Below are 22921 nucleotides of genomic sequence, written 5' to 3' on the forward strand. Positions count from 1 at the left end.
TCACTCTGTATCACTGCGTGTCACTATATCACTCTGTGTCACTCTGTATCACTGTGTCAAGGTGTCACTCTATCACTGTGTGACCCAGTGTGACTGTGTTACTGTATCACTCTGTGTCACTATATCACTCTGTGTCACTCTGTGTCACTGTGTGTCACTATATCACTCTGTGTCACTCTGTGTCACTGTGTCACTCTGTCACTGTGTCACTCTGCATCACTGTGTGTCAGTATATCACTCTGTGTCACTCTGCATCACTGTGTGCGACCCAGTAGTGTGACTGTGCACGGCGCTTCATACATATTCAGTGCAGCGAGTGAGAAGTGGGTTCAGCCCCGTCCTGCTCCTGCAGCATCAGCGCTCACACTCACTTCACCGTCGTCACCCCGTTTTTACCGCATCATCGCCCCGATCAGCGCCGCTCTCCGCGCAGCCATGTAAGGGAACGGGTAAAGAGCAGCAAAGCGTGGTAAAAAAGAGCAGTAAAGAGGTAAGAAGAGTCCGCTGCAGGACCAGCGGTTTACTCTGTGTCTCGGCTCCTGGCTGGGAGCGCTTCTGTGTCGCTTTTACTGTAGTAAACGTGGGACAGTCTGTATACGTACAATACGTGACTCGTGCGTGGGGGTTCATTGATATTTGCCTTAGTTCATATTAATTCATATTTGTAAGTGTTTTTCCAGCGCAAAACGCACGTGACCTCTGTATATTTAAATTTAATCAGCGTAACGCGCACGTCTCTTACTTCTTATTTCTGTTATATATTTTCTAACTTTGTCATTATGCACTTTTTTGCTGGATAACTGTTACTGTCTGTCCCAAGCTGTCACTGCTCACCGCCCTCCTCCATGTCCAGCGTGAAATACCATGAAATACCATGCATGATGATTTTGAACTTCCTCAGTCTTAGTTTTCACCGCGTTACGGTGTTTTACACTCACTTTTTTACAGTCGCCTTACGTCATCACAAAAAAAGCAGTGTTTCCTTGGGTCTCACTCTGCAGCCTTCAGTTCTGCTCAGTAAACTGAACTTTTTACCACGTTTCCAAGCCCAGCAGTACGACTGTACAGTGTTCACCACAGTCCGGCAACACTATAATAATGTTTAAAGCTAAATTATGGGAATATTTTGATGTATGTTATATGTGTCATCTTGCTGCTGTATATAACATGGTGATACACTGCTGATGGGGTAAATAATAGTAAGGGCACTTTGTTCACATTTCCCCTTTAATTCATGGACCATCGCAGAGACTGTTGCCAGTTTCGTTAGAGCCCTTCTGGAATTTTCTGGGACTTTCTTCTTGAAATCTACGACGGCCACGCGAAGAAACGCTCGACACAAGACTCCAAGATTGGAACTTGTGCGCTTTGGTCGCAGGGCCCTTCCATTTGTGACCGTATTTTATCGTTTCCGTCGTTACTTTGTATTTGAACGAACCCTGAATTCAAAGCATCTTATATGTTACGTGAAGAAGGTGTAGAAAAGTTGGGCAGAAACAACAGCTGGGATGAGTCTGCACGTAGAGTACGGTCCCGAGTTCGGATTTCCACCTCCTTCCATCGCCTTCCACCAGCTGTCCATCGAGGCACGTGCCCCGCCGCCCCATTGAATTGTGGGATATCAGGTAAAGCATACCTGTCTGATTGCAGGAGACGCGTCGGAAGAGCAGCATGGGAAAAGGCTTCTTAGTGTGTGTGCTGCTGCTGGCCATTTCCGCTGCGGCGAGGGCCCAGGTGAGGAGAAGGAAAGGCCAAAGGGCCAGCAGCCTCGTTCTCCAGGATGAAGAGAAGGGTGAGGAATCCACCTCTGGGGTCCTTCCTCCGAGCGAGGTTTAGTACTTCAGCCACACGGACATCAAACATCACGCAGAGTTTCGAATGAGAACTGCAACCGTGTCCTTCCGACCTCTAATCCCATTGTACCTTAAACGCGGTGCACACTTGTACCTCTGACCACTGGGTATCAGCAGGAAACTGCATTCACAACATGCACTAGTATCACCGCTACCCATTTGTATTTCATTTGCTCGGGCGGAAATATTTCATTAGAATTCTGATTTCTATAGGGTGTCATCAACGCCAGTATAGAACTCCTGCCAATATCCATTCAGCTGTAAACTACCGATCAGCCAACCTCATGGTTCGCTCACGATTTAGTCCATATTATACCGGCTGCCCGTTTCCACTCCATTCCCTCGTGCAGAAATACTTAAGTCCAGTAATGGTTTCTGTAGGACATCTAGAGCGCCAACGTGGAACCCGTGCGACTTTCCTTCAACTCAGCTGATTTAAAGATGCGTAACCTCTGCTCTTCAGGTACCGCGTGCGCGATGGAAATTGCATTTCTCCTGGACAGCTCTGAGAGTGCCAAGACATTGCTGTTTGTGAAGCAGAGGGAGTTTGTCCTCAGCCTGGCAAAGCAGATCGTGCAGATGCGGCTCAAGCCGCACGGGCGGGAACTGCGCGTCCGCCTGGCCGTCCTGCAGTACAGCAGCTCCGTCTCGGTGGAGCACAGCTTCCGCGATTGGCAGGACCCGGACACGTTTGAGGAGCGGGTCAACGCCATGGTGTACATCGGCCACGGCACGTACTCGTCCTACGCCGTGGGCAACGCCACGCGGCTCTTCGTCGAAGAGACCAAGTCGGACAGCGTGCGGGTGGCACTGCTGATGACGGACGGTGCGGATCACCCGCAGAGCCCAAACGCGGTGGGCGCGGCTGCCGAGATGAAAGCCCGTGGCGTCAGGCTCTTCGCCGTCGGGCTGTCGGACCGGGCGAGGGAGGGGGTCAACAGCGCCAAGCTGCGCTCCATCGCCAGCAGCCCGCCGTCGCAGCACGTGCTCAGCCTGACAGACGCCTCGCTGGAGAAGAAACTTCTCAAGGAGCTTGTGAGTGCGGCGGCCTCACGGGCCGAGAGCCCGAGGGCCCTTCCCCTCCGAACAAAACAGTTGAACACCGTAGTAAATGCGCTCACACCTTGCGTTCGTCTAGCTCGCAATCCATCTTAAACACCGAGTCTATTTCATTCCCACTTCATTCCCCGCTGCTCTCACATGAGTCCGGCACAATGATACCCATCCTGGAAATTGAACCTACAACCATCTTTCTCAATAAGCCCAGTGTCCAATTCTCGGCTTCATGTACTGGAATTAAATTTTCCAGAACTCTATGTATGGTGCTGTACGATCCTTCACATGCCGTCGCGGGGTGGTATTCGCACATCATCTCAATGCGGGGCACGCATCAATGGGGGATTGTCGCCGACTGGGTAGTGGTTCCCCTCTCCCGCTGTTCCGTCTGAATTTTCCACAGAAGTCCGAGTGCCAGACAATAACATGGATTGTGTTGCCCCCCCGAAGGTCATATGGAATGTGTCCCAACAGGGAGGCCACAAATCATTTTTTATTTTCCAGAGACAACATCAGATCATAAGATTAAAGCTCTGCTGTGACACTGAAGGAAAATCACAAGCATCACAAATTCACACAGAAAAACCGAAGTCATCGGCTCAACCCCCTCGGCTGTTATTATCTTTGGTCCGTGATCACAGCGGCGATTTCTAACCGTTCGCCTGTGTTTGTTCCTGTTGATCCTTTTCAGTCTGAAGTCGCCGCCGAGGGAGTAAGTACTCGCAAGTCCAACACTTCTGCATTCTCCCGCTGCTGTCTTCCACAAATGTGAAATGTTGCTCCTAACGAAAGGGCACAATTCTCTGCACATGTGGGCCTGGATGGAAACTTCTTTTCAACCTGAGGTCAGATGTGTTGTTGTGGGATTCACTGGATCAGTAGAAATCTGACAAAATGCACCTTTCAAAGTAAGTGCTATCAGTCTTATATAAAGCGGTTCTCTTTAGAATTTATAAAACAGGCATCACAGTGGAGGCAGTGATTTATAGCATGCGGTTTTGTCCGGAGGGGAGTGTGGTGGCGCGGGGGGCTCGGCCGGGTCCTGCTCTCTGGTGGGTCTGGGGTTCGAATCCTGCTCAGGGTGCCTTGCGATGGACTGGCGTCCCATCCTGGGTGTGTCCCCTCCCCCTCCAGCCTTGCACCCTGAGTTACCGGCTTAGGCTCTGGCTCCCCGCGACCCCGCTTGGGACAAGCGGTTTCAGACAATGTGCATGTCTGTGTGTGGCTTTCGTCTGCCCCTCATCGTGAGTCTCTCTTCCAGTGCCAGCAGCAGAAAACTTGTTTGTGTGATAAAGGCGAGAGGGGACCCCCTGGCTACTCAGTAAGTGCTCTTCCGTTTGGGACACAAGGCCTTGCTCCACGTCTCCTGTCCACCTCTCCCTTGCACTTTCTCAGTGCGATGGGAATTCCACATTCTCTATGTTTTCCTTTCCGGGTTCCATTTGTGGCCCCGTTGTTGCGTCTCCCTCGTCGAATCACAATTTTCGGAGGCAGGATCAAGACAGCGGACATTCCTAGTTCCTTTCTTTAAGTGCTAGATATACATTTACGTTTATTTATTTAGCAGACGCTTTTCTCCAGAGCGACGTACATCTCGTAGAAAACACGATGTGTGCATTAAATCACCAGAAAGAAAGACCTGGACGCAGACGCGTGATTCTAAAGCCCAGTTAGTTTGTTACTTTCCACCATATGAACCAAAGTACATCCCAAGAGTAGCTGCATAAAGGTTTATCCGAATATCGACAATTCCTCATCACATTCCTAATCTTTTTTTATAGCTGTAGATCATGGATCATATAGATATAAATATACTCCCAGTGTTCATGGGATAAGTGCAACCTGATGATGGGGCGTTTCTAGTTCTTGGACCTTTTCCGGTTAGAATTTATTCTGGAGCACCTACGTTAGCCCTGCGCTACGAAGTTCGGAAAGTCTTGCAATACTGAGGTGCACGTTTAGAGAAAAGGTGCGGCTCCTATTGAAAATTTCGGAGGTGCGCTTCTGAAAAACATCCCTTTCCAGCAGTGCTGAGAGAAAGCCGTAGAGGTGTAGGAAAGTTGTGTAGGACGGATGAACGAGGAGGGCTGAGCATCGGGAGCCTTGCTCCGCGTGCTCTGTTGTTGCTGGCGGAAGAGGAAAGGCTGGGATGCGTCTGTGTTCTGGTTCCACTCCTCCGCTTGGACCCCGTGTGGGAATCCAGGCCCAGCGAGCCACAGAAAGCCTTAGATCCGCATCCAGGCAGGACATCTTACAGCGCAAGTGTAGCGGGTCTCCCGTCCGCCCCCGGCCCTCCCACCGGCGCCGTTTATAAAGGCTTTGTTTTCACAAAGCCATTTTTCAAGGAAATATTTTGCGGATCTGACTGAGGGGAGCACTGCGCAAAGAGCCCGCATCGAAATTAGAAAGAGGACTGGGGCGAAGAGGTTGAATCAATGTTGTCTTTACTACAGCAGAGTGGAGATGCGGAGATTTGCACGCGAGCTCAGATGTACTGACATCGATCTTGTCAGAGGCGCGCAGTGAGACTGAAACGAAAACAATCCCCCCCGACATAACTTCTCTCGGTAGAATTTTCGCACCTTTCAGATTAATCAGCCGTGTGCCGATGCTGTCAACAGAAGAAAATATGAGTTTTGATTATAGTTAAATCCATCGTCACTGTCTAGGTAATTATGTTGTATCATGACATTCTTCCCCACCACGTGCTGTAGAATATGTATATTGTGTTGACAATACCTGTCGAATATGACGCTGCATTGTAATTAATTCAGCGTCTCACCATGTTTCGAAAGTCTGAAGGTGTTTTTCTATCTAGGGAAAAAAGGGGGATCCTGGGGTTGATGGAGCTCCTGGTTTAAGGGGACCAAAGGTAAGAAGACCATGGTCAATGATCAGGGATCTTTAATGACCACAGATTGGTCGTCCATCGAAAAATCTCCTTGACACACATCACAGTATTTTTACCGTGTTGCGAGCACACATGAAAACGTGTGAGACCGAACATGGCGCGTTGAAGAGTCGTCTTCTCACCGTGACTTCTGCTCTGCCGAGGGGGAACCCGGAGCGAACGGCCGTCCGGGAATCGAGGGCATTGAGGTACGCCATCAAAAACCTTCCGTCCTTCTCTTCTGTTACTGTCCTATCCACACCTTTCATAGCATTCAGTGCCAGAATTAGCACTTAATATACAATGTAGGGTACAAAATTGAGCGTCGCTTCTATATGAACTGATCCATTTTCTAATATACAGGGGCTCATTTTATTTTATTGATTTCCTTTTATTTATTTATTTAATATAATAGAATGTCTGGGAATAATGAATTTGGTAATAAATGCCCCCATCTTAAAAAGCTTCATCAAGATTAAGATTTTGTGTTAATGTTAATTTCCTCGATTTCTCCAACTGTGTCATAATGTAATTCCACATGAAAGAATCTTGATTTTGATGAAAAATTATCTCAGTGTATTGCTTCTAGTTACTTTTAGAAGATTATCAATTATATGTAAATCTTTGTGAATGTAAAATTTTTTTATATTGTAAAACATGTCTAGGAAGCACAAGAATAAATTCATTTGATTATTACTGAACACATGAGATAATAATTACGAACAGTGTGGGACTACGCCAACACCTTTTGGTGGCAAGTAAACTGAAATAATAAGAATTATTTCCTTTTCAAAATATTGTCTTTTGTTGTAGGGAAGGCCAGGATTTAAAGGTGAAAAGGTGAGATTTCTTCTGTTGGGAATCTATTAATTGTTTAACGGATGGATTATATTTTTAATAATGCGTGATGTAAATTATATAATGTTTACACTTAATTTGTATATCAATAACAGTACATATTATATTATATTATATTATATTATGGGGGTGCAGTGGTGCAGTGGGTTAGACCGCAGTCCTGCTCTCCGGTAGGTCTGGGGTTCGAGTCCCGCTTGGGGTGCCTTGTGATGGACTGGCGTCCCGTCCTTGGTGTGTCCCCTTCCCCCTCCGGCCTTACGCCCTGTGTTGCCGGGTAGGCTCCGGTTCCCCGTGACCCCATAAGGGACAAGCGGTTCTGAAGATGTGTGTGTGTGTGTATATTATATTATGGGGGTGCAGTGGCGCAGTGGGTTGAACCGCAGTCCTGCTCTCCGGTGGGTCTGGGGCTCGAGTCCCGCTTGGGGTGCCTTGCGATGGACTGGCGTCCCGTCCTGGGTGTGTCCCCTCCCCCTCCGGCCTTACGCTCTGTGTTACCGGGTAGGCTCCGGTTCCCCGTGACCCCGTATGGGAGAAGCGGTTCTGAAAATGTGTGTGTGTAATATTATATTATATTATATTATATTATATTATATTATATTATATTATATTGTGTTCTCTTTCGAATTAGACAATACGTGGTTTGGTTATGAAAATGTGTTTTAATGACGTATCTGTAGCTACGGTTTATTGGAACACATTTGAGAGACATTTAGAAACGTATCATTACCAGAAAGCTTGAACACCGGTAGATTGTTGGGAATTTGAGAGGAAATTGTTGGGAAATGTTGGGAATTTGCTGAACTGTCTATGGCCCATGGTGTGTTCCAGGGCGAACGAGGTGAATGCGGGGCCCCCGGCCTGAAGGGCGAGCAGGTAGGTGCTAAGAAGGCCTCCTCGCACCCTTTCCGTCCATCTTATGCCTCACCCTGCCTTCCGCTGCTGCTGCGGTGACTTCAGAGGACTCATACATTTGACTTCCCGCAGGGTACGGAGGGACTGCAGGGACCCCGAGGACCCAGAGGAGAACAGGTTGTTCCTCCAAGTTGTATTTAAATCCTTCCTCTCTTAAAGAAATGTAGCCTTTTCACCTATTAACATTAACACATTACCTGCCAGACTAAAATTTCCACTTTATACTCTGTTATACCCATCTTACAGGTGTTTTGCACTCGTTTTACAGGTGTTTGGCAAATGTGTCCAAAAATGTGTTCTTGGTACCCACAGCATTTCCTTTACATTTAAGTCTGTGATGAGAGTGTGAGAGATACGTGTGTCTTCTCGTGTTTCTCAGATGAAGTCAGGTGGTATTAAAGTGTTGTCATTGCTGGATCACACAAAAGAGATCTTTAAAGGCGAAATGGTATCAGTGCCATTAAGACGCAGGAAGGAAGCCTTTTTTTTTTTTAAATGGAGGTACGTGCGTCCGAACGCAAAGAGCGTGCCATACGGAGCCCCAGTAGAGCATACCTGCCCAAGTGTCCTGAAAAAGCACCGATGGACCCGCGTCTTTCGCCTCGCTCTTCAAAAATGAAATAATCAAACAAAGATGCGGAAATCCATACGGAGCAAAAGCCACTTCCCAGATCTGCACTTATGGAATGTGAATTAGGGATTATACGTAATCCCGATCATAATGTGCCTACCTACAGATGTGAATCCACCCTTGCAGAGTATTATTCCAATTGGGGCGGCACACTTTGTCCTATAGGATTAACGCTGGGACCGGGGTCCTCAGCCACACTCTGCTCTTTGAATGGCAGCGCCTCCAGCGTTGGCGCGGCTCCAGGCTCGAACCAAACGGGCCCTTGGATCCGAGGGTTCCGCCCTTCTCCAGGCACTCTCCCGGTTGTTGCAAACAACAAATTACGGAAATCCGCAACACGTTCATTTGTGCAGTTTCAGCCCGAAGGTTTTAAGTATTCTGCAACTCTCCGATGTTAAATCTCTAATAAGTGATGTTTATTTTCACCCCCTTAGTTGACACTTCAATCTGAAGGGGTGCACAATTTGTAGTATTTTACCTGAACAGTGTAACGCTGCATAAGTTTCTCAAGGGTACTGTAACAGGGCTCCTTTGGGATGAGAACAGACGATGCTCATCAATATGCGACCAGTAAATTTCATGATTCTTCTGTGTTTCTTCTTATTGCTGCCATTATTACATTCCCAGTAAGTTTTGCTTTTTCAACCTTCAGTATTGTGCCTTACGATTATAAGCTGCTCATCTACTAGAAATTTTGCTGATTCCTGCCTTTTCTTCTCACAGGGCTCCCCTGGACCACCTGGAGATTTCGGTCCTGAGGGTCAGACTGGACCTAAAGTAATTAAAATGACATTCATGTCAGTGCCATAAAATGTGACTCATTCACTTTTAACCAGGAAAGGAATGGCAGTTATTCTGGGCCTATGCCAAATCGCAGAAATATCATTCTAAATGTCTGAAAGAAAAAATCGTGGCGAAAAAATGCTCCATCCGTGCAAGGCACAGAAGAATTTCACAAAGATGCTTGTTCCGTGCACTACTGACTTCCCATAGCGTCTCAGTCTCAGTCTCCCTCTAAACTTGGGACCAAAACATCAAGAATAGGAATGGCTTCAGAGAAGTTATTTATGGGGGATCTGGAGAATTCCATAAGAGGAATAAACAAGAGAGCCACTATGTCCCTCTTAAGTGGCACACATCCCATGTCTGCTGCAAAACCAGGGTCTAAGAAAAGGTCATGGGGTCACCAGGCAAGCTTAAGGACATGCATAAAACCCCTTTGTGATGGGTATGTCACTGTGGAGTCTTTACTGGCTTCCTGGTAAAGTTCACTCATGCCATTAAAATCGTGACATCTGACACGTTTCTGGAAATAAATACATTTGACTGATCGGAAGATAAAAACTTACAGATTTCATTGCTTTTCAGTGCATGGAAACAGTAGCCAGCGATGCAAAAAACAGTTAAAAGTTGTGGAAATGAAATATTTTACAGAATTGGCAGAGACACTCGAGGATAATCTATTGCCTGGAATTGGTTCTAAGGAAGTGGCACATGGTTTACTGCATTAGGACTGAAATCAGCCCTTTACCCCATGGCTGAGCAAGATGAACACAATTAGTGCAATTCATCCAGCCCAAGTTCTTTGTGTGGTTTGTTACGATGATCCTGACCTGCTTTTGGGAGCCTTTTACCTCATGACCACAGCACTGGTCCCCATACCGAGTAAAAAGGTTTCCTCATATGTAACACCTAGGGTCACCCTAGTGACTAACACATTAATCCTAACTCTCTGTGGCCCTTTTTCAGGGGGATCGAGGACCCAGCGGCGTACCTGGGCCACCAGGGGACACTGGCATTGGATTTCCAGGCCCAAAGGTAAAGCGTGTCTCACTTCCCAAACGAGGCCACTGGAATTATGGCCTTTGCTTAGCAAATATCAGCTTCAAGAAAACGAGAAGATTCTATAGAAGAAGACTCGTGTAGTGACCAGATAACGCCATGTATCAGGTCAGGGATGGACATTCGTTGCAACCTAGAGCTTAACAGGTCAATTTATTATTTGGAGAGAAAATAACATCACTTGGCTTCGTCAGGTGTGGCTGATTTACTAACCAGCAGACCCCACAGCCCTTGTGGGCCAGAGGTAGGGTTACAGATCAAGAGATGGACACACATGAGCTCACTGGATGCTCTCACTCTCATCAGCAGTGGATGTCAGTGGTCCAAGGGTCAGCACTGGTGGGGTTCCTGATATACCTCCTCAGACAGCTGTCCTTCTCATACCTGTGTGTGTTTGTGTCTTTCTTAGGGGGAGAAGGGAAACCAGGGTCGACCTGGTCCAGCTGGTCCCATTGCTGTAGGGGAGCCTGGCCTGCCTGTAAGTGTCCACAGTGTATTATACGCTCTTACATTCAGAGCATAGCTGCCCAATGTCAGGATACATGTCAGATGGAAGGCAGCAATGGACTCATATTCAATAATGGTCTGATATGCAAAGGATCGACCTCATGCTGTCATTTGTTTTAAATATTTTGACTACGCTGCCTGCACCTCTTACATATTTCCATACGAAAAATCTGCGGGACGAACTGATCAGAAAGATGCTGTTGTGTGTGGTTTTCAGGGTTCTCCTGGGCCTCCAGGAGTACAAGGGCCCCAAGGCATTGCAGGGGAAGGTCTTCCCGGTTCAAAGGTACACTACACCAGTAAATTTACCATTAATGCTTAAGATTCATGTCATAGTGCATACATAAATAAAGCTGTTTCATACTTTTTTATTTCAAACTTGAAATATATTCACGTGGCAGGATAGTATCGAGTACTTTGTTGAACAGAAAGTGTTTGGACTTAGATAGAAGTGTTCATTGTGACATTATTTTAGACTTTTGTGTAATTCGCTCTTCGTTGTTTGGCTGATGCCTTTAGCCAAAGCACCTTACAGAGTACGTGTACAATACATAAGTGCTTTATGAACAGAGATGATTTTTGCATTCATGTCTTGGAAAACTGTCTGCGGTGGCTCAGTGACTAAGATGTGAAATATCTGATAGTAGGGTGCAATTGCTGGGGGGATCGTAATAGCCGGACGCTAGCGTGTCCGTGTTCAGTTTGTTAAAGGGCTTCTTGTGCTGGGAGACCGTCAGACTGCTGCGTGGTGCTGAACACTTCCAGAACACTGTCTCTGTTGAATAGGATGCTTGGTCTGTGAATCCAGGGACTGGGTTGTTGCAGAGTACTCTTCAGAAACATTTTTAAATTAAAAAAAAATCTCAGATTCCCTCTTTTTTTTTTGACATTGCAGTTGTGGCGTGTCTGTATTTCAGGGGGATCGAGGGTATGATGGCATCAGAGGGCCACGTGGCCTGCCAGGCCCAGCGATAAAGGGAGATAAGGTGAGGTTCATGTCTGCAGAGTCAAGTCTCAGTCTGCAGAGGTTTTTCAAAGATCCAAGGGAAAGGTGTGCACTTTTTTACAATTTGAAAGGAACTCCCAGTAGTGAAAGATGGTCTGGGTGTGTTTTCAATCCTGGATATTCTATGTGACCTGTAGTGTGACAAAGAGCAGTCGGCTCTCTGGACAGCACCACGCCTTGAAGAATGGGAAACATGCATTTTGGGATGGAAACCGGAAGAGCCGTTCAGGGGTAGACTTCTTCTGCATGTGTCGTGATGAACATTTTGAGATATCTGACCTACAGCTCTCTGCAGGGGAACGTCGGACCTCCTGGACCACCTGGCCCAACAGGATTCCCAGGTTTCGGTATTCAAGGAGAAAAGGCAAGACCAATGAAATGTTGAACATTCAATAGACACGTCATCTCATCTCATTATCCGTTCATTTTTCCCCATCCGTTATTTCTCGTTTGGTTGCTCCCTGGTAAACTGCGAGTTCTGTGCTGCAGGTTCCTGAGATAATTGTCCCGATGTCTGTCTTCTAGGGGGTCCAAGGACCAGCAGGACCTCCAGGTCCTCGAGGGATCCCTGGAGTGGGTCTAGCTGGATCAAAGGTGGGTTTCATATCATATACCAGGAGAGATGAGGTTTGGCCTGTAAAGATGCTTCAATTTCAATTCAGCTCCCTTTAGTTTGGGGAAAGCGGGTGGTATAGTAGTTAGCGCCACTGCCTTTGAACTTGGGGGTTGTAGGTTTGAATCCCATTTCCTGCCGTTGTAGCATTGATCAAGTTACTTACCCTAAATGCATGCAGTGGAAATTACTGAGTTGTGTGAATAACTGTAGGAAGCTCAGTATGGTAAATCACTTTGCAGGAAAGCATCAGCTCAATGAACAAGGGTATTAGTAGGAAAGCACCCCTCACTCAACACAGGTAGGGCAAAAAAAGAGTGACATGTGACAGTTTCCTTCAGAAATACTGTACGCAGTTTAAAACAAGTGTGGGGAAGTGTTGGACTGTAAGTAAAAGGACTAGGAGCGTAGTAAAAAAACAGGGCTCGGAACTAGAACATTCTTTCCTGTTTTGTCACAGCGCTGTTTGCTCGCTCTCATGCCACTCTTGTACAGAGCCGTGGATTGAGCCAACATGTGGGCTGTACATTTTCTAAAGCAGTTCAGGTCAAGTACATTTCATTCAGGAGCTCTGCCGTTCACAGCTCTTGCCGATGAGTAAGAGGCTTCGCTGTAAATGTGTTTTGAAACCTTTGACTGGTTTCTACAGACCGGTACTGTTACAGAAATTCCAGGTGACTTACACCAACGCGAGATGCTTGTCAGTGCACCTGTCAGTCCACATATTTTTAAACGTCTCTGTGCGTTGACCAAAGACAACATTTTGTATATTGTTTGCAAGGTTCCATTTGTTGTGTTTTGTGATGCCGTTCGTGGAGATTAGATCGAAGCCCGGTTCCTAAATTTGAATGCTGAACCACTGATTGCAAAGTGTTCTGCCTTTACCTGGAGTATGGTAACTGAGTTTTTTTCATGTATTTGGCTCTTTGGAGGAGATCTGATTCAGTGGGATGTGCTTTTTTCTCCCCAGGGCAGCCAGGGCTTTCCGGGCGAGCAGGGACCCCCGGGGGAACGAGGAATTGGAGAGCCGGGGCCCAAAGTAAGGGGAGTCGGGAGGGTCCTGGTACTGAAGAGTACCTGACCTGCGTTAGAAAGAGCTTTTTTTTCTCGGTATAAGTCTTGAAGTGTGTCTGATTTACAGCAGCTAAAAGCTTTGGTAAATAGTTTACATGGTTTCCCATATGGAATAGTCATATTGTATCGTACAGGTTATGCACATTATGCACAGCACACGTCCAGTTAGTCGGACAGCTGGTAATATAATGGTTACAGATACTGCCTTTGGACCCAAATCCTACGCCCAGCTGTAATTCTCTTGAGCAAGGAATTTACCTTAAATTGCTCCCGTAAAATTACCTAGCAGTATAAGCGCTAAATAACTACAGTTAGCTTAACATTGTAGGTTGCTTTTGAGAAAAGTGTCAGTTAAATGTAGTGTAGTGCTATACCCTTTGGAAATTGTGCTGTAGGTGTGTCAGAGGGGTTCTACACACAGGGTCAGTGTGATGTGAGCTGTTCAACATCACGTAAATGCCTTGATTTCATTGTTCCAGGGGGAACCTGGGCGAAACGGATCAGCCGGCATCCCGGGAATCCCAGGGGAAGATGGGGCTGTTGGTGCTAAAGTGAGCATGACTACATGTGCAATGAAATCTACTGCGATGACTTACACTTTAGGGGGTAGCTGGTAGCGTAGTGGTTGGAGCTGCTTCCTTTGGACCAAAAGGTAACAGGTTTGATCCCCACCTCTAGCTGTGGTACCATTGAGCAACATACTTACCCTAAAATTGCCCTGGTACAATTACCCAGCTGAATAAATAATTGTGATTGTTACGTTGTAAGTCATTTTGGAGAAAAGCATCAGCAAAATTAAGAAGTTTACACAAGCATGAGCTGTTCTTCCTCTAATGTGGGATTCTGTTTCACATTAGTGTACTTCACTGTCTGTCATGTTTTTGCCCCTTCTGTAAACGCTCCTGTCTTAGAAAGTTGTAATTTTTATATATTAATGTCTGATTTCATAACTAACGTCAGGGAGAAATGGGGCTTCCCGGGTCCCGAGGGCCAGAAGGCACTCCTGGGAAAGGTGTTCCTGGAGAAAAGGTACAAAGTCAACGTACACTATGTCTACGAGAACATCCTGTTCAATGCTGTCTCTTTAATTGAGAGAGGATACACATCCTGGATATCCACAACTATGGACAAAGTCCAATTTGAGCTTCGTTGACTAATTCTGCTCCATCAGCCATTTGGTTATAACAGGTTCCTCTGAAATGTGGGGAAGGGGTTATTCACAAGAGACATGAAATGTGTCCCTTCTTCTCATCCAGGGGGACCGAGGAGACCGGGGTCTTAGGGGTCTGCCAGGAGTAGCGGGTGCTGTGGGTCCAGCGGGGGCCAAGGTGAGAAGAGTATAATGAAGATCCAGGTGTTGGGGTCATCGAAACATAACACCAAGTCAAGTAAACCCAGCAATTAAATATAAAGCTATAACTTCAGTTATGAATGGCCACTGAAAGCAAATGTATAGCAAATCCACACAGTCCAAATCAGAATTTCATACTCTGTATTATCCTACATTATCAAAAGTAAAAGCATTACCTTAGAGTATCAGAAGAAACCCCTCCATACTGCCTTTATTCACTTTTATATAATTGTCTAAATATGCGTATTTATTAGTTCATTTCTTTTTTCCTGTGTGATCCCAGTCATTTCATTCTTGTCTAGTCTATGTGCACTCTTACATTGTGTCACTAATCTGTTGTTCTTTTTCTGTCACTCAATTTGTGCGTGTGGGCTGTTGTAACCTTTTGCAATTACAGTACCTTTGGGATTAATCCAGTAAAAGTGGGGGTAAAAGTGGGCTCAGCTCCTAGTTTCACTTACATTTCCATGAATATGATTAATTTTTACTTTAAAAGCATCTCTGTTTCCTGAATTGGCTCTAAAACATCCCTGTTGCACTATTTTATTTTATACAGTGCATTATGTTAATATGCTTCTCATTTGTTTGTTTTCAGGGAGAACCAGGAAGTATGGGTCTGATGGGAGTTCCTGGTCCACCGGGACGTGGTCTGCCTGGGGTCAAGGTGGGCGACTCATATCCTAGCTGATCGGCGCCACATCGGGGGTTCTGTTGCTCCATCGCCTGATGCTTCACTCAATACCTCTGTGTACACTGAGTAGAGGTGTCTCCTCTGTAACCGCAATGTTGTGGGTTTCAGCCCAGAGTTGCACTGAAGAAGCCGAGGCTGTTCTCAACAGGAATGGTCTGAACTTGATTGTAATGTGAAGCTGCCCTTCAGCTGGCTGGTAGCATCTCCTGATGTCTCAAGTGGTTTTGAGTCTCAGGGGTATGGGGCGAGTCTACAGGCCCACCTACCACTGGATTGCACATGACTTCCACATTGCCTCTGTTGGCATCTGAGCTCATTCCCACTATGTGTACATGCTGGAGAGCTCCCCAGGTTATTTAATTCTGTGACGGGGACTACCAAGCGTCTCCAGCCGCTACCCTGTGAAAGCGGGTGGGTGGTGTTATGTGATGTTAGTGGCTGTTTCAATGGACCTCTGAGCAGAGGCATGAAAGTTGAGGTTACCTGTTTGCGCTTTGTTGATGGCAGGGCGAGCCGGGTCCAGCCGGGCCAGCCGGACCAGTGGGGGACCCTGGAATCGGATTGGCGGGCTCGAAGGTAAACCGACCCCGCCAGCAGTGAGAGTTGTAAGCATTTCAGTGTATTTGGCAAAGACCAAAAAGAGCTGAGCCCTGTGTGTGTGACTGTTTCAGGGTGACCGTGGATCACCAGGCCCTTTGGGACCACCTGGACCAAAAGGGGATGGCTATTCTGGGCCTCAGGTTTGTACAATCTGTGTGTGTGTGTGTGTGTGTGTGTGTGTGTGTGTGTGTGTGAGACACCAAACATTCTTTGTTTTCGTTCTGACTGGATTCCACTGCTAGTGGACGAAACCCCGAGTGGTTGCCATGATACTAAATGTGAGGATGGCATAATGGTAAAATTCTGTGCGCCTCCAAAAAAACCCTTCCAGGTACTCACACTTTTATTCCACAGGGGCCGCCAGGTGCACCGGGGCCACCGGGAGAAATCGGACCTGAAGGAATAGGTTTACCAGGCCCTAAAGTGAGACCACAGTCACAAATGCCTTAATATTTTTTCTTTAGCGTCTTAAGAATTCTGATAAGAGAAAGGCAATAACTTGGCATTTTCTCGATTCTCTTACATGTTTAGGGAGACAGGGGCACCCCTGGTCTTCCTGGGCCGTCCGGACCACCAGGAATCGGGTTCCAAGGAGCCAAGGTGGGAGCAAACAGTTATATGGTTCTTCCGCATGGTCCTTGGGTTCTTGTGCTGGTTAAGTGAACATCAGATTCTTCTGTTTGAAGTTTTCTTTCAGATTCAGTCCTTCACAAAGTTGTGATCTTTTCTACATTAAGCTTTTTTGTTTTTGGACATGGCTTTATGGTCCAGTACATGGGAATGGTCTCAGTTTTAAAGAGAAACCTACTTGTAAAGGTTCCCACCTTCAGAGTGCCACCTGTGCTGTTTAAATTCCAAGGTAAGAGGTAAGAGGACACACTGGTCTACAAGTGACACCTGTCTGTCTCTCCGAAGGGCTCCACTGGTCAACCTGGTCCACCAGGTCTTCAAGGTCCAGCTGGTGAAGGCATCCAGGGACCAAAGGTATGGTCTCCCTGCCTTTGATAGTCCTGTCCATTATTGAGTGAGCTTCTCAGAGGATGCTGACTTTTCACTTTCAGCAAAGAGAGAAGGTGTTAAAGAGTTGGTTCTAAGAGTTGTTATAGTTAGTTACAGTCATAAAGAAAAATTTATCAAATTTTTTATGCTTTTACAATTCTTAAAGATGAAGGGCTGATATTCCCTTGCACGTGCTATGCCGCGATTATCTGGTCATGCTGTCAAACAAAGAGTTTTGAGTTCCAAGGTCTAGACTCAGGTTTAAAAATTCTTTGATTTCCCAATCAATTATGCTTCTCAAACAAGGCAATGGACCCCCAGATAAGTGCAATTATAGTCCTGTGGTATGATAATCATTATAGATGACTGGGCAACAAGTATAACATTTGCAGTTTAACAAGGGTTTGTGATATCCTGACCAGTGCAGTGTGTGTCCTGTGATCTTCTGTGTTTATCAATTAGTTTATTGGTCCGACATTTTATGTGCATTTGAAATGTATGGTTCTTGGTGTGAGGGTGTGGTGGTGCAGCGGATTTGGCCTGTCCCTGGTCCCTGGTGGGTCTGGGGTCCTGCTTGGGGTGCCTTGTGATGGACTGGCATCCCGTCCTGGGTGTGTCCCCTCCGGCCTTGCGCCCTGGGTTGCCGGGTTAGGCTCCGGTTCGCTGCGTCCCTGCTTGGGACAAGTGGCTTCAGTCAGTGTGTGTGTTCTTGGTGTTTTTCCCCCTTTATGTGTAATATGTCGCGGCCTTTGATGGACAGAGCGGCTGCAATGCAAAACGAATTTCAGAGAAATCTCACAATGAAGTTTGAACATGTCATATGGTATTTTAAAAAAATTTAGACTGAACTTGCAGAATCCATAGACCAGTGAAACAGGCATGCATTCCTGAGATATGTCTGCATAATAACATTTTGTGGAGTTGCTCTTCATAGGGAGAGCCTGGATTCCAAGGAACACCGGGTCCTCGAGGACCCCCAGGGGATGGCTTTCCCGGAGAAAAGGTATTGGATGCTACACTGGACCAGTGCAGGATCTCTTGTTCGTCGTCATCGCTCATCCGCTTTCGATTAACCCTCCATTATTCCACAGGGAGACAGAGGCTTTACTGGAGAACGAGGGAAGAAAGGAGAGAGGGGGGATTATGGAGAACCAGGAAGTACAGGACAAGTGGTATGCATGAAAATCCATTCTGACCGAGTTACAACAAATTCAGACACAAGATGAATCACTGAAACACGACACATCGAGACCGAAGCTGGACACATGTATTGCGGTCATGCTTTCTTCCGGCACGTCCCATTCCAGTCAAAATCTTGAGTACACCTGCTGGGAAGAGCTTTTCTCACAAGACATTCGACAAACAGGTTTGATCAGGACAAGGCGCCACGCCTCCCCAGCTCTTCTGCTGCAGCTCCAAGAGACATGGGGCACTCGTGGGTTGCTTTGCTTTCACTCTCCTCTCCAGTTCTTTCCGTAGAAGCACTGCCCAGGTGTACTCAAACTTTTGACTGAAAAGTGTAAATCTTTGTAGAGGTGAGCGCCAGTGCACCGCAGGCACATATGTGTACGTGTGTGTACGTATATGTGTTTATGTGTGTGCACAACATGGACACGCTGTGGTCTGGATGGCCCAGTACGGCCCCGCAGACCTCCGTCCGTTCCTCGCGGAGTAAATGTAGCTCCACAGAGAAGTAAAGTGGACTCTCTCACTACAGGGAAGACCTGGGCAGAAAGGAGAACCCGGTTTAACTGTGAGTAGTTTCACAGCAATGTTTCGCTCTTCACTGCACATGCGGGTCCCTCGTTTATCTCGATTTTGACCTTGCTGTATTTTTTTTTTTCCAGAGAGAAGAAGTTATTAAAATAATAAGGGAAATATGTGGTGAGATGCTTTTTTTAAAAAAAAGATTATGGACGATGTTTTCTGCGTGTGCATTTCAGCAGTTAAGGAACTGTTTCTAAGGATCAGTGTTACTGTTACCTTAAAATGACCCAATATTTCTATGTAAGGTTACAAAAGTCCTGCATTCTAATAAATAAGCTGTCATTTTTGAACTTGATGGGAATCCTGGAATTTATCACATACAGGCTGAGAGAGAATTGAGTGTTCCGTGGAGTCTGGGTCAAACATGCGTAGTGATTTGATGGATTTTGACGCCTTTTTCAGGCTGTGGGATAAAATGCCGGGAGAGCCCCCTGGAGCTCGTGTTCGTGATCGACAGCTCAGAGAGCGTGGGACCCGAGAACTTCGACGTGGTGAAGGACTTTGTGAACGCCCTGATCGACCGCGTATCCGTGAGCCGCGAAGCCACGCGCATCGGCGTCGTCCTCTACAGCCACATCAGCATGGTGGTGGTGAGCCTGCAGCAGCAGTCCAGCCAGGATGACGTGAAGGCCGCCGTGCGCAAGATGCCCTACTTGGGCGAGGGCACATACACGGGCAGCGCCATCAAACACGCCAACCAGGTGTTCCAGGCCTCTCGGCCCGGCGTGCGGAAGGTTGCCATCGTGCTCACCGACGGCCAATCGGACCGACGCGACGAGGTGAAGCTGGAGGAGGCCGTACGCGAGGCGCACTCTGCCAGCGTTGAGATGTTCGTGATTGGGGTGGTGAACCGCACTGACCCTCTCTACACAGAGTTTGCCAACGAAATGAATTCCATGGCCTCGGAGCCCAGCGACGAGCACGTGTACCTGATCGACGACTTTATGACGCTTCCTGGTAATGGCTGTGATGATGGCGCCACGTAATCTCACATAACCAGAGAAACAATCCGCACTACATTCAGCGTCCTGTTTCATTACCTTTTTTTATGCATATTTACATATTTGCCTAGAAAACACTTTTAACTACACCATCAGAAGTCTGCCCAGCTATTTGGTTTTGTTACCGCTGCAGCAATTTACGTTAAGTACAAATTCAAGTCAAGAAACAAGTTTGCAGCTGTAGATCCCCACCTGGGATGGTAAACTGACACCTTTCAATGTCAGATTCAGTTCTTTCATTCACTCCCACATGGCCACCTGCTGACCAAACGTCTGAGCTATCAAACCCTTCTCTCCACCTCCTCATCCCTGTCTCCTCCCCCTTCCTGTTGTCGCCACCCCCTCATCCCTGTCTCCTCCCCCTTGCTGTTGTCTCCACCCCCTCATCCCTGTCTCCTCCCCCTTCCTGTTGTCGCCACCCCCTCATCCCTGTCTCCTCCCCCTTGTTGTTGTCTCCACCCCCTTCCTGTTGTCTCCTCCCCCTTCCTGTTGTTTCCTCTCCCTTGCTGTTGTCTCCACCCCCTCATCCCTGTCTCCTCCCCCTTGCTGTTGTATCCACCCCCTTATCCCCATCTCCTCCCCCTTGCTGCTGTCTCCACCCCCTCACCTCTGTCTCCTCCCCTTGTTGTTGTCTCCACCTCCTCATCCCTGTCTCCTCCCCTTTGCTGTTGTCTCCTCACCCTCATCCCAATCTCTTCCCTCTTGCTGCTGTCTCCTCCCCCTCACTGCTGCAGCCCTGGAGAGCAAGCTCCTGAGCAGGATCTGTGAAAGTGAGGATGGAACGCTGTTTAGCCCCATCCCGAACTCCTTCCTCCCGCCCGGGACACCTGTCGTCACTGATTTGCGACCCCAGGAGATTCCCAAGAGGACTGACACCCCCACTTTCAATGGAGACTATGTCAGGATAAGCAAGGAGGTGAGAAGACTGCCAGGGTTCTGGAAAACATTCAGTACGATTTAATATGAAAAATTACTTCAAATGTTAAAGGGTATAGAATTCTAAAAAGAATTATATACGTTAAAGTACATAGCCCTGATAAGCAAGACTTCTAAAACTATGGTTGAGCAATAGTTGATTTTATGTTTTTTAAACTACCACCCCCACCAACCCCCCAGCCAGGACCACCAGGGGAGCCATCGATACCACCTTTCCCCCAGGGTCCCAAGCCAGGTAGCCAGACCACCCAAGCCAACACAACCAGGACACTGAACGAGGATGAAGAACGCCGTAACAGCCTGACGGGTGACTTGGCAACGGCGCCTGTCAGCAGCGGAAAACGTCCTCTCCTGCCTGTCACCTCGGCGACAGGAGCACACATACCTGTGAACGAAGTGTTGGTTCTGGCGACAAGGCAGCTGTCCCCCACCCGCCTGCCTCCATCGACAGTGCAGGACAAATTCGTTTATGGTAATTTTTTTCATGTGTTTCTTTAATGGCGCAACTAAATCGTCCCGGCCGTACTGTCTTGGCAGTACGTGATGCAGGGATGCAGCACTGACCTTCGACTCCATGACTTCCTGCATGGCCAGTGTCACACGAAGTACTGCACTGAATGACCGTGCTTAGTGATGGAAGTGGAAGATGATACAGGGGTGGTGTCTGTTTGCTGCTATACACTCTGCTTACATTCACATTCATTCCTTCAGCTGTATCAAGCATGACTGTCTAGTGCAAACTAAAGAATCGACAGCAACGAGCCTGGCCAATGGCTTCGACATCCTTCAGCATCCTTGGACTATAGCCATACTTTGATGGACATTCTGATCTTTAAGTGAGAACACATCCATCACAGGACAATGCCCAGGAGGGGTGGGCTGCCACTGGTACTTGGATACCAGAGGTTCATTTTTCTCCCCTTCTTCTCAGCTGGCAGGAGCTGAGTAGACTTTGTTGTGAGATGGAGGTGGATCCTGTGGATGCTATGCGGGTAGTATCTGCAGGACCCCACGTCATGCATCAACGTTTTGAAAGGACGGACTCGAGCGGATCGATACTCCCAGGCTCTTAACCGATGAAGCAGGTGAAATGAGCGAGTTGCTCCGTTTCACAGAGAGCTCCCGACAGTAAGGGAACGGACCAGCTGGGAGGTGAAGGATCTCGGTTTTGGAGACATTGAGTTGTTGATGGCGGAGATCCATTTTCTTTCCTGATCTCAGGCTCCTCGTCTCTTCTGAAATGCATTCTGTTTACTGAGTACTATGTCACTTTGTAGAGAAACGTATCTGCTGAAAATTGAGAAATGTAAATGTACGAGTCGTGAAATGCGTCCGCTTAAATATATAAAATGACACCTGTCCTTCTTCGTTCTCGTTTTAGGAAAGGGCTGTGAGCAGGAGCTGGACCCGGGCCCTTGCCGGCAGTACGTGGTAAAGTGGTACTACGACAAGGCAGCCGATTCCTGTGCGCAGTTCTGGTTTGGTGGCTGCAAGGGCAACCAGAACCAGTTTGACACGCAGGCCAGTTGTAGACAGGAATGCGTGCGAGGCTGAGCAGAGGCAGAAGGGTGTGGTTGTGCCCCAAGCGGCACCTGATGCAACAACCCGAGGGTTCCTCTTTAAGGGGCCTGTGGAACCAGGAACACCAGCACCAAAGAGTCAAACACACATCGGGTCATTTCCAACCGGCTTGACCGCCTTTATACCTTACTGTGCACACTAGCTCTCTTTAAATGGCTTTTCTTTTTAAAAACTGGTCAAGCGACACGCAGCTCTTAAGGAAAATGAACAAAAGCTATGTACAAATGGGAGCCCAGTCGACTGTAAATCAACAGTGTTCTGTATGTTGATCTTACGTTTTCTGCGTGCGTTAAATAGTATTTCATTTTGCATTGTCATTTAATTCGGGTTATTTGTTAGATTTTATACGAAAGAGGTTGAGGCTATTTAGGTCTCACCATTTTTTGAGTGCATTCGTGTTCACGTAATTTTGTATTGTATATTGTCGTGCTTAAAATCATAACGGAGTATATAAATGAAGCCACTTTATTTAGTGATTATATCACATCGCCGCAAACCTAAAGGTTCAGTTTTTTTCAGTTTAATTTATGTTCCTGTCAATTTTATTTTTCTCAAATTACACAAAAATGTTCCATCTGTGATTGCCATGAAAATACTTTATACAATTTTGCATAACGTCAATAAACATAAGAAAAACATTCATGTCTTTAATGTAACGACGAAGATGGTGGACATGGGAGGCGATGCTTTAAAATACCTTGAAATTCCAGTACCATGTTACTGAGCACAGTGAAACTGCTCTTCATTCACATT

The 22921-nt window shown here is 47.0% G+C and overlaps 1 protein-coding gene across 1 annotated transcript; it reads left to right on the forward strand.

The window, feature by feature from the left end:
* The first annotated feature begins 293 nt into the window (after positions 1-293).
* On the forward strand, positions 294-22724 carry col28a1a (collagen, type XXVIII, alpha 1a). The gene is made up of 35 exons (XM_018754439.2): positions 294-490; positions 1651-1792; positions 2317-2888; positions 3601-3621; positions 4171-4230; positions 5728-5781; positions 5964-6008; positions 6613-6639; positions 7486-7530; positions 7642-7686; positions 8924-8977; positions 9950-10018; positions 10452-10520; positions 10767-10835; positions 11467-11535; positions 11851-11919; positions 12081-12149; positions 13139-13207; positions 13722-13793; positions 14203-14271; positions 14499-14570; positions 15189-15257; positions 15792-15860; positions 15956-16024; positions 16239-16307; positions 16416-16484; positions 16800-16868; positions 17818-17886; positions 17975-18055; positions 18601-18636; positions 18731-18767; positions 19053-19607; positions 20386-20567; positions 20768-21059; positions 21969-22724. The coding sequence occupies exons 2-35, from the start codon at positions 1672-1674 to the stop codon at positions 22139-22141; spliced, it is 3579 nt and encodes a 1192-aa protein (XP_018609955.1). The 5' UTR covers positions 294-490; positions 1651-1671; the 3' UTR covers positions 22142-22724.
* The last annotated feature ends 197 nt before the right edge of the window (positions 22725-22921 follow it).

The sequence above is a fragment of the Scleropages formosus genome, chromosome 23, assembly GCF_900964775.1.
Source record: "Scleropages formosus chromosome 23, fSclFor1.1, whole genome shotgun sequence".
NCBI classification, from domain to species: Eukaryota; Metazoa; Chordata; class Actinopteri; order Osteoglossiformes; family Osteoglossidae; genus Scleropages; species Scleropages formosus.

What these genes read in the sequence shown, in the direction of transcription:
- col28a1a (XM_018754439.2), top strand. Translation starts at nt 1,672, where the DNA reads ATGGGAAAAGGCTTCTTAGTGTGTGTGCTGCTGCTGGCCATTTCCGCT. An exon ending in TTGGAGAGCCGGGGCCCAAA is followed by an intron (nt 13,208 to 13,721) that starts GTAAGGGGAGTC and finishes TCATTGTTCCAG; the next exon opens with GGGGAACCTGGGCGAAACGG. An exon ending in AAGGCATCCAGGGACCAAAG is followed by an intron (nt 16,869 to 17,817) that starts GTATGGTCTCCC and finishes TGCTCTTCATAG; the next exon opens with GGAGAGCCTGGATTCCAAGG.